Here is a 12,294-nt window from a genome sequence, read left to right on the forward strand (position 1 = left end):
CGGACGAACGGCGACTGCAGGAGTACATCCGGCAGCTGCAGAGCAGGTTGGCGGCTCTCGAGCGTTCAGTCTCAGCTGCGGATGTTACTGCGGTCGCTGTTCATGCAGCCACAGAGGCTGTCTCCCGTGTTACCACTGCCATCCCTGCCCCGACTTTGTCCCGCCTCTCGCTGTGCGAGAAGTTCTCGGGCGATAATGCTTCTTGTAGTGGTTTCATGAGCCAGTGCTCTATACAGCTGGAGCTGCTGGCAGCACGATTCCCCTCCGAGCGGGCTAAAGTGGGATTTATTATTTCCCTCTTGTCGGGCAGGGCTTTGGAGTGGGCCACACCACTGTGGGAGCGTGGTGATCATGTGGTGCAGAGTGCCTCACGATTCTTGGACACTCTGAAGCTCGTCTTCCTGGGACCGCGAGTCACACATGACACCGCGCTCCGGCTGTTGGCATTGTCACAGGGCTCGTCCATGGTCAGCCACTTTGCCATCTAGTTCCGGATGCTGGCCTCGGAATTAGTGGCCAGATGAGGTCCTCATTCTGGCATTCTGGAGAGGTTTGGCTGGCCATGTGAAGGATGCTCTGGCCACCAGGGAGATTCTCACTACACTGGAGGAGCTTATCATCGTCTCCACCCGTATAGACCTTCGCTTTGCCGAGCGAAGGTTGGAGTGGTCCCACTGTAGGCAGAGGTTTAGGTTGGCACCCAGTTTTGCTAAACCTCTGGAATCTCCCGATCGGGCATCTGAGCATCAGGGGGCTTCCCGCGAGGGATCCAGGCCCGGGCCCGCTCGAGCCCCTGTGATCTGTCATGGTTGCTGGCAGTCCGGTCAATTTGCCAACCAGTGCCCACAGCGGCAGGGAAGACGCTCACCGCTAGTGGCCGTAGGAGGCTGCTCACTAGAATCCGCAGCATTTTCCTCCAAGTTGTCCTTTAAGAGGACACTTGGATTTGGTTCTTCCACTCTGGCGGTGGGGGTTTGCGTGGATTCCGTAGCGGAGGGCAATTTTATGTCATCTGCCTTCGCTCAACGGCATGCGATACCACTGATTATGATGTCCAAACCAGTCACCGTCAGAGTAGTGAACGGCGCGACTCTGCCCTCACAGATTACCCACCAAACCGCTCCACTGTTACTCTTGGTGGCTCCATCTCATCAAGAGGCGATATCCCTCCTCGTCATGCCCAAAGGTATCGACCAGGTCCTTCTAGGGGTCCCCTGGCTGCGGTATCACTCTCCCCATATAGAGTGGTCCTCGGGGAGAATTCTTGGTTGGAGTAATTCATGTGAGGGTAGATGTCTGAGGAAGTGCATCCAGGTTGCCTCCACCGAGGTCCCCGCAGATCTTTCCTCGCTTCCCAAACACTATCGACAGTATGCGGACGTGTTCTCCAAAAAGGCGGCGGCGACCCTTCCACCGCATCGCCCCTATGACTGTCCTATTGACCTCTTGCCTGGTGCTGAGCCTCCCCGGGGTCGAGTCTAGCCCCTATCTCTCCCAGAGACAGAGGCCATGTCTCAATACATCAGGGAGAATCTGGCAACAGGATTCATTAGGAAGTCAGTGTCACCAGCGGGGGCCGGATTCTTCTTCGTCCAGAAGAGTGGGGAACTACGTCCTTGCATCGATTACAGGGTTCTTATCGTCATCACTGATAAGAATAAGTATCCCCTCCCCTGATATCGGAGCTATTTGATAGACTACGGGGAGCGAGAGTGTTTACCAAACTTTATCTGCGGGGGGCTTACAACCTGATTCGCATCCGTGATGGGGATGAATGGAAGACGGCATTTAACACCAGGGACGGGTACTATGAATACCTGGTGATGCCCTTCGGGCTCTGTAATGCCCTGGCCGTCTTCCAAGACTTTGTGAACGATATCTTCCGGGATATGCTTACCACCTTGGTAGTAGTCTATCTGGATGATATCCTCATCTACTCTCCAGATATTGACTCCCACCGGAGAGATGTGTGCAAAGTTTTCGACCTCCTGGGGGAAAACTCCCTCTATGCCAAGTTGGAGAAGTGTGTGTTTGAGCAGGAGTCCTTGCCTTTCCTGGGCTATATCATCTCCGCCCAGGGTTTGGCCATGGATGCTGCCAAGCTACAGGCGGTGATGGATTGGCAGGAACCCCATTCTCTCAAAGCTGTGCAGCGCTTTATGGGGTTCATAAATTACTATCGCCAATTCATTCCCCACTTCTCAACTTTGGTAGCGCCCTTGGTAGCCCTCACCAAGAAGGGTGCAAACCCCAAGTTGTGGTCGGAACCTGTCTCCTAGGCCTTCTCCTCTATTATATCCCATTTCGCTAGCGCTCCCATTCTACATCGCCCCGATGTGGATAAACCCTTCATTCTGGAGGTGGATGCCTCTTCCGTCGGTGCTGGAGCGGTCCTGTTCCAGAAAGACTTGCAAGGTCGGAAGCACCCATGCTTCTTCTCCAAGACCTTCACACCGGCGGAGAGGAATTATTCCATCGGGGATAAGGAGTTGCTAGCAATGAAGTTGGCCTTTTCAGAGTGGAGACACCTCCTGGAGAGGGCTCGCCACCCTTTCCATGTGCTCACCGACCACAAGAATTTTGTCTATTTACAAACAGACCAGCGGCTGAATTCTCGCCAGGCCAGATGGTCCTTGTTCTTCTCCCAATTCCCTTCACCCTGCATTTTCTCTCTGGGGAGAAGAATGTCCAGTGTTGTGAGTTCATTTTCTGGTCTACCAGTTGGGAGTTCTCCTTCCAGGCTCCCTCTGGTGGTAACAGGAGGTAGTGAGGCTGATTTAATCAGTCGAGATCTGCCACCTGATAAGGAGGATGACGATTGGACTTGAGGAATCTCAGACTGGATTTAAGATAGCCGACGCCCTATTCTGGTGCTGGTGATTCCTTCTGGCTTGTCAAGTCTTGGGCCTCAACTCTATTCCAGTCAGCTCAAGCTAAGTTTTTCTGCTAATGTTCACACTTGATTTTGTTGGTCTATTCAGTTTTTTGTGTGGTCAGCCAGCCCCGGCTGGGGCTGTGCTGAATTTCCACTCTTACTTATCTGTATTTGCCAATTTGCTTTTGTCCCTTATTAGATTGGCCTCTTTTTGCTCTGCCTCAGAATATTTCAGAGTGCTGATATAGTGGGAGAAGTCTAGTGACTTCAGGGTTAATTTTGATATCAGAAGTGTTGGACATTATTTTTGTAGGGTTTTTGGCAGATTGCAGACAGTGTCTTTCCTTTCCTATCCTTTCTAGTTAGTTTGGGCCGCATCGTTTGCTCAGCCTATTTTCCTGCCTATGTTTGTGTTTTCATCTTGTTTCACCGTCAATACATGTGTGGGGGCTGTCTATTCCTGTGGGGTCTGCTCTGGGGCAGTTACTTTTCCCCTTTTCTTGCTTTAGGCTTATTTAGTCCTCCGGCCGTGACGAGGCGTCTAGGTTCATCGTAGGCACGCTCCACGGCTGCTGCTAGTTGTGTGGTTAGGATTAGGGATATGCAATCTGCATAATTACCAACCTCTCTGGTTTTTCTGGGGCTTAGCTTGTTTAGGTTTTTTCCTCCACGGTGACCCATTCATAACAGTCCGGGCCCATGCTCTCTCCCGTTCCGTGGTGTCATCGGAGGAGGAGGAGCCTCGGCTGATAGTCCCATCTGAGAGCCTGAGGACCGTGGCTCCGGTCGCCCTTGACTCTGTACCTCCGGGCAAGACTTTTGTCCCTGCCCGTCTGCGACCGGAGGTCCTCTCTTGGGCTCATTCGTCCAGGGTGGGTGGACATTTTGGGAACAAACGGACCTCTGAGCTTCTGGCGAGGACGTACTGGTGGCCGCATATGGCCCATGACGTCAGGGACTATATTCAGGCGTGCGTCTCTTGCGCCCAGAATCGATCCTCTCGGCAGCGGCCCGCTGGGCTACACCCTGCCTGTAGCAGACAGGCCCTGGGAGATGGTCGGTATGAACTTTGTGGTGGGACTGCCCAAGTCCAGTGGCAGCACCGTCATTTGGGTTGTTACCGACCATTTCTCCAATGTGGTGCATCTGGTACCACTCTCTCGGCTACCTTCTGCACGGGGCCTGGCAGCATTGTTTATTAAGCATGTTTTCCGCCTGCACGGCATGCCGGATAAGATTGTCCGCGACCGGGATCCTCAGTTTGCATCTCGGTTCTAGAGAGAGCTCTGTTCCGTGCTCGGCATTGAGCTAAATCTCTCCTTAGCCTATCATCCCGAGACGAACGGGTTGGTAGAGAGAGCCAACCAGACCCTGGTCACATATCTATGACATTTTGTCTCGGCCAGGCAGGATGACTGGGCATCCTTGCTGCCGTGGGCGGAGTTCGCTTTGAACAACGCTGTGGCCGACTCCACCGGTCAGACCCCATTCCTCCTAAATTACGGCCAGCATCCGCGCGTCCCTGTGCCCATGCCCATATCATCCACCGACTCTAGGGTGGCAGACTGGGCGGTGGAGGCACGTGATATTTGGGATCACACTCAGGATGCTATCCGGGCCTCCAAGGAGAGAATGAGGACCTCCGCTGATGCACACCGGCGCCCTGCTCTGACCTTCGCCCCTGGCGACTTAGTGTGGCTCTCCGACCAAAACATCAGGATGCTAAGTGCTTGAGTCCGCTAAGTTCACACCGCGCTACATTGGCCCCTTCAGGGTCCTTGAGCAGATCAATCCTGTGGTCTACCATCTGGCTCCTCCACCACACTTGGCTCTCTCTGACACGTTCCATGTGTCCCTCCTTAAGCCTGTTCACATGTCCCGGTTCTCTGAGTCATCTGCCGGGACATCAGATCTGTCTTCGGACGAGTCTGAAGTTAATGCCATCGTGGGATGCAAGGTGATGCGGGGCAAAAAGTTTTATTTGGTGGATTGGAAGGGTCATAGTCCAGAGGCTCGGACCTGGGAGCCAGTGGAGAACATCCACGCTCCACTCTCATTGCGGAATTTGAGCGGAGCGAGGCTCAGAGAGGAGGGGGCCCTAAGGGGGGGTAATGTTAGGCGTCGGGTTCCTGTCGCTGCACAGCTGGAATCCCGAGCCTTGCTTCCGGCGGTCTCCCATTCCTCTCCAGCCGCAGAGGAGGTTGCTCAGCAGACTCGTCGGTCCCGGCGCTCTGCCCAGACTAGCTCTGTGGGTTTGGTTGCTGCTGCCACCTCTGGTCCAACTATAGCAACGCATGCTGGTCAGCAGCGAGCTACTCCAGGGACTAAGTCCTCCTTTCGGTCCACTGAGCATGCCCTTGGGACGATCTCTCATTGGAGATCGGAGGTCACATGCTCAGGTCCTTCTCCAGCTCGGATTGGACGGTCAGGAAGGTCCCGGAAGGACACGGCTATAAAAGGTTTGCATGGCTGCTCGGCCATGCTCTAGTTTAGACTGCATTACCAGACTATGAGGAGTGAGTGTTGTATGCAAGTATGAATGTCTCTGGTGACTGACTCATTTGAAACCCCTACCCTTGGTACGCATGTGTTGTGCAGCCTAGCCTGTTTAGCGCCCAGGCTTAGGTGTAGGTAGAGGCAGAGTCTGAGACTAACATCAGTGTCCACCGGTGGCTCTGCACGCCACGGAGTACGTGCTCGACACTTCACCTTAGTCAGCAGCTGTAGTGGCGTCTGCAGGTGCGACACCGCGCGCTCAGTAGGTCTAGAGGGACTTAAACCTCGTGTCCTTGGGGCTGAGTTCTGTGACCGCATACTGAGCGCTCTCTTGCCTAGTGCTGTGATTTTAACAGGCTCCGGCATTTATGTTCAGCGGTGGCGCGGCTCTGTCGTAACAGAGTTCGCTTTTGTTCACACTGGGTGAAGTTAACCCACGTGTGACCTCTTGTGTACCGCTTTATACTTCAGCCATTACTAATCAGCAGTTTATCACCCCTGCACGGTGGACCCTGGGCTGCCAACGCACCTTACTATTATTTTATTATTTGGTGCCTTCCGCCAGCCCTAACAAACCCACAATGTTGCGTGTATCAAGTAAATCATCCAACCCTTTTCTTTAAACGCTGTCATATGCCGTTATTACCCCTTGTTGTCGGCATTCCACAGTCTGACTGCTCTAACTGTAAAGAACCCTTTCCTGTTTAGCTGCCGGAATCGCCTTTCTTTCAACGGTAATAACTGCCCCCTGGTCCTAGGTATCTTTGGAAGAAATAAGTCATGCGCCAGTGTTTTATACTGACCACACATATATTTATACATGTACATTAGATCTCCTCTAAGGCGTCTTTTTTCTAAGCTAAACAAGCCCAACTTTTCCAACCTCTCTTCATATGAGGGGCCTTCCATCCCTTGTAATAATCTAGTTGCCGCCTTTGAAGTGACTCTAACTTCTGAATATCCTTTTTAAAATGTGGAGCCCAAACCTGGATCCCATAGACTAGATGTGGCCTCACCAGTGAATTATAAAGCGGTAACGATACATAACTCTTCCTGTCCTCAAATTAAGAAGCAAAAACCTGGTGATATATTCCCTCTAACATTCTCCAGCCAGGATAACATCTGTAAATGGCAGCAGGTCATGTTTATGATGGGCAAACAATGTTATGTCTAAAATTAGTATTCAGTTCTCCTGTTTCTGAAGATATGGAGCTAATGTCCTTACACACATAGACAAATCGTTTGCACGTGTTGTGTCCATTTGTCTTCTGCTTGTACACAACTACACATTGATCTAAGTGCTCTACTATAAACATAATAGTAGTGACGTCTTCCACTTTGTATACAGTGCAAGTAAATCCTGGGTATGTTTATGTACATCTGCAATATTTTTGTGTTGCTTATTGAACTGGATTTATTTATATTTGGTAAATTTATTTCTTTTAGAATCGAATTAACAAAATTGAAGCCGATTTGATAATTGAAAGAAATGCCTTTGAAGAACAAAAGGCCAAGGTCAAAAAGCATTTGGAAGAACTGCAATCTACATCAGCTGTTAAAATTCAGGCAGTGTTCAGAGGCCACCGGGTACACAAAATGTACGCCCCTATATTAATACAGAAAAAAGAGGATAGGAAACGAAAGAAAGAACTACAGCACAGAATGGAAGTGGAAAAGAGAGAACTAGAGGAGAAAATTAAGAGGAAGCTTGAGGAGAAAAGACGAAAAGATGAAGTGAAGAAACAAAATGAGGAAATTGCAAGAAGGAAAACGGAAGAAGCCAAAAGGAAAGAGTTTTTGGAACAGGAAATGAGGCAGCGGGAATATGAGAAGAAGAAAAATGAAGAAAAAATTAGACTGGAGAAAGCCAACGTAATGAAACTAGAAGAAAAAAGAAAACCAGAAGCGAACAGTCCCACACATTCTTTGAAGAATCGAAGCCAACCTAAAGAAGGTCAACCAAAGGAACTGAATCACAGCCTTAACAGAGCTGAGAAAGTTGTAAAGAGGTCTGAGGAGGAGGAAAATCAAGAAATGCACAGGAAGATCCAACAAGAAAGAAATTACAGAATGAAGGATACTAACAGTGAAAATAATGCAAATGTAAGAATATCTAATATGGAGCCTGGAGATATCAACAGGAAATTGGAAATAGACACTGATAGTTCACCATTAGTACACAAAGAAAATACCAAGGATGTACAGAATAATATTGAAAGGGAAAGTCCTTCTATGTTGACTTGTATGTCAATTCCTTCCACTAGGGAACAGGCTCTGAGTACAATGCCCACCACAATCCGCTTAGAAAAACAAGACAAAGGCCAGATTGCAGGAAGCTCAAAAGAGCAAACTTCACCTATTTCTGAATCCCTAAATGATGGGGTTCTGTCTGATCAAGCTGAGGCGAAGAGACTAGCATGGATGAAATCCTGCAAACCTTGGTCCAAGATTTTGAGGGATAGCCAAAGGGTTGTGATTAAGAAAGCAAGTAAAAGGAAAAGCTCAGCGGCCAAACAGTTACCTCCACTAAAGGAAGCCCTTATTCTTCAGAGCTCTCCATGCCAGCACTTGGAACAGGTAGCATCAACTTTTCACTTGACAATGAATATACTAATGTTTTAATAGGTATCCTTGTGGTGATAGCAATTATTATGTCAAATGGCTGGTTGGTTAAATTCTTTAATTTGATGACCCAAAGTTATCGAATTTGTTTGATCAACGCCCCACAAGTCACCCTATGTCCCATATGCCAAGCATGGCCCTCCTCCAAGCCTATATTACATTGTGCATCCACTATGCTGTCACTCTTACAAATGATAGTTTCTGTAACCCTACTGTCAGTCCTCAGCAGAATACAGATCTGTGTCTAATATTCCCCTGAACCTGGACCTAAGAAAAAAATATTCACTAGTATGAAACTTCCCATAATCCAGTCCAAAAGGAAATGATCTGTAGCAACTAAATTATGATGTTTTCCCACACAGAACTGCATATTCTACACTGCAGCTGCTGAAGAACTTCTTTTCGAATACATAGGAATAGTGACTGAAATGTATACGATAATTTACAGCGCTGTATGCAGCTGTCTTCTGCAGATCCATAGAAAGTATTCAAGGTGCACATGCCCAACTTTCACTCCATTCACATAGGACCCTACAAATCCCCATTTTCTTTTTGCGCAGCGATAGGACCACCAACATTCAGTAAGTTATCCCATGTCCTATAAGTAGAGGCTTACATAAGAACTTCTTACAATCCCTTTAAGCTGAGTTTACACGGACAGATTTAAACTCTAATGATCAAACAATACAATGAGTCGACCGGCACTCATTTAGAGATTTTACATAGTCATATGGGACCAACTAATCATTAATATGAATTTTCAGTCCTCCATATCGTTTGCATACTGTCCACCTTTTTACACCCAAACTCATGCTGCCTACAGCAATGACTGTAGGACCTGCATCTGGTAATCGAGCACTTTTGGCTGATCGGTGGTATCTGTACACTGGCTGTGATCGTGAGCAAGCATTCTTATGTAAAAGGGCTTTCAGGGATGAAATGCTCATCCTGATTTCTGTTTTCTTGCACTCTGACCTGCTTATGTGGATCAGAAGTGACCACACTTACGAGCCTCTGGTGGTGGCCTTCTTCTGTGGGATGACACATGCATGCAGTTATGACATGCTCCTAGTGTTTCCACTCTTGCTGGCCGGCCATTTACTGCACTGTATTTATTACACTGTGTGTTTGCTTAGATGAAATGCTAAATGTTTACTGATTTTAGCCTGAAAATAATTAGAGGCTGTATCGTCCAGAACATGTTTTTATGCTTTGTTCTACCAAATAGAAAGCACAGGAAATTGAAAGTTTTGTGGTTATGCAGCAAGTAATATCCTAAGTGCGTATAATTTAGCTACATATTGTATTAAAAACACATATGGAGACACATTGTAAAAGGACCAATTGGCACTTTAGCTTGTGTTCAAATGAATCTTCAAAATTGTTTCCAGTTCCGTGCACTGTGCCCTTACAGTGATATGTGACTGGCTGCGGTGAGATGAAAATGTGTTTTGCTCCATAACAAGGTGACAGGTGTGATTACATAAGTATCTATCGCTTTATGATCTAGCCGGGACACAAGTCAGTCACCTGAATGACTACATTTCAAGGCATACTCCCAAAATTTCTACAATCTGGCTTCTTTAGGAGAAAAAAAAATGAATACTTTATTCCTGTACCGAATTATCAGCTTTGTAGGAATGAGTGGCAATACGTGACCTTCAGCAATTTTTTTTTTGTACTAAATTTCCTCTTAACCACACATATTTTTTCTGAGCAACCACATAGAAATAGTGTCCTTATTGAAACGCCTTAGTGTTCCCATACAGTAGGTTGCCCCTTTCATGGCCACAACACAGTATGATGCCATCCTATGCAGAATGACGCTCCATGATTTCCCCCCGTACACAATATGATGACCCTACAGTGTCCCCCACAAACGCCCCCACATACAAACACTAATGCCATCTGCAGAGTCAATATTCTAGAGTGCCTCCATACATGATCCCCTGTACAAAGTATAGAGATCCTCACACACATTATGGTGCCCCTTCATGTTCCTCTACCTCATTCTACTAGTGCATTGGCTTAATAAAAAAATACTACCATAAACCATTTTCCCAAATGAGCTGCTCCGGCCTGTGCTTGGTGTGACTTGGTGCAGGAGACACAGTATACTGATGTTATTGAGCTTGTTGTGCCAAGACTTAATCATCTCAAGCTGAACGGTGGAGCAGGGAGCTAAGGCATCCCTACTCAACCATTGTATTCATCTTCATCTGTGTCTTTAAGAAGCTGATACAGTTGAAGGCTGGACATACCGACAAGATCCTGGGACGGTGGGACAGCTTCCCAAATCTGGGAATGTTCTGCTAGATCCGGGATGGTTGGATGGTCTACTTCTGAACCTTCGTCCACACAGCTTCCGCCAGCTGTGTTATTTCAGCTCAATGTTGTCATAGGGACACATGACTTTTTTCATTTTCGCGCCTATATTTTCACTATTTGCAGATAGTTTATTTTGAGATCCGGTTCCTTTATTTCTTTATTAAATGAGTTTGTAATGTATGATCAAAATAAATCAGTAAATAAGTGAGCAGAGTTTCTGCTTTCCTCCGCGAGTTGAAATCTTGCAAAGAACGGAGGCGCTTATTCCTCCGTGATTGCCCACATTGTCGGCTGGCACACGGGGTGAGGGTGCTTGGGGGCATGGTAAAGCGTGTCAGACGGCAGTGGGTGAGGGCTCCTGCTGCAGCCAGTTTCATTACAGCCTTAGGCCCAATGTAAGGTTTGTTAAAAGGAGCAGAAAAATCGATATTCTGCATGTTTACAGTATCTTGGTTGTTTCTCACAAAATTTACTGCAGTATGAGACCGAAAAAGAAGATAATATTAAAGACATTGTGCAGGACTTAGAAAGAAAATGCCAACAGCTGCAATTGTTATAAAAAAAAAAATTAAGAGCGCCCCTAAAAAATTATGAGACTTTACTCCAATGATCGTATCTGTAACATTGACATGCACATCAGTCAGGTAACCACTGCAGCCAATCACTAGTCTCACTTGCATGTATGACACTTGCACACGGACGCTAATGATAGGCTGCAGCGATTACGTGGCCGATGTACACAATATTATCACTGCAAATCAATGACGCAACAGCGGGAGATTTACTGTAAACAGGTTTTCTAGGTTCTGAATATTTATGGTTTATTCTTACGTTAAACAATCAATATCAGATCGGTTGGGGTTTGACTCTTGGCATCCCCACCAATTAGCTGTTTGAAAGGGCTGTTTTGCAAAGTACTGCAGTGTTGTCACATTACTGTAACTGATCAATGCAGCTGACTGTAACAATTGTAATAACAATGCTGACCACTAATGTACTTTTGGCCAGTGACATCAATGATCTTGCCATGATTCATGTTTTGCTGACTTAATTTTCTATAGTGATGGACTCCTCTTAGGAATAATGGTTTAACATATATTTTCATCCTTGTGTATAGACAACAATAGAGACACTGTAAAAGTTAAATCCACTGAGCTTCAAAGGGGTATTCCCATCTCCAAGATCATATCCCAATATGTAGTAGGTGTAATAATAATAATATTATAAAATACCTCCAATTAGAAATGTAGTATAGTTCTCTGATTCACTGTGTCTCTTACCCCATGTGCGGGGCATTGTAGTAGCTTAGGTGTCCATGGTTACAACCACTAACCGCTAACTGTCACTATGTGAGTGGGCATATCCATGGATACCTTAGCTACTGCAATGCCTGCACATGGGGTAAGCGACATAGCGAATCAGAAGAACTATACAACATTTCTAATTGGAGGTATTTGCTAATATTATTATTATCACATCGACTACAAATTTAGATAAGATCTTGGATGGGAATACCCCTTTACCAAACAACTTCTATTGATAAATGAGGGGGGAAGAGAGCAGATTTTTGACCTTTCTGTGGCATTGAATATGGGCTGTTTGCACCATCGGCACCATGTTGTTTTATCATATACAATTGGATAAAGCATTGCTTAAAGGGTGTAATACGGTTTTGAAAAAAAACCCACAAACACTTTTTATATCACTGTTCTAGATACTTATATACATTTATTAAAAAAAAAGTCCTCCTGTCAGTGCTTTTCCATGTGTCAGGTTTCATTTTAGCATTTTCCATAGCATATAAGATTTAGTTTTGCATATCAAAAGAGAACCATTTCATGTTGTGTAGGAAAACAGACACGGCTTTCAGCTTCAGTAATAAAAGAAATGATTCCAATATGTCGTGATGTGTGTGGTTATGGTTCTTCATTTGAAGAAAATGATCCTAGCTGGAATCTTTCTAAACAAGCTTA

General features: G+C 46.5%; 1 protein-coding gene across 1 annotated transcript in view; it reads left to right on the plus strand.

The window, feature by feature from the left end:
- The window catches only part of LRRIQ1 (leucine rich repeats and IQ motif containing 1), a 267,121-nt gene that overhangs the window by 40,124 nt on the left and 214,703 nt on the right, over positions 1–12,294 (plus strand). Inside the window, exon 7 of the mRNA XM_073556994.1 lies at positions 6,818–7,948. Coding sequence (XP_073413095.1) covers positions 6,818–7,948 — 1,131 coding nt within the window. The remainder of the gene's footprint in view (positions 1–6,817; positions 7,949–12,294) is intronic.

The sequence above is a fragment of the Dendrobates tinctorius genome, unplaced genomic scaffold (assembly GCF_039654945.1).
Source record: "Dendrobates tinctorius isolate UK_male_01 unplaced genomic scaffold, ASM3965494v1 ptg000241l, whole genome shotgun sequence".
NCBI lineage: Eukaryota > Metazoa > Chordata > Amphibia > Anura > Dendrobatidae > Dendrobates > Dendrobates tinctorius.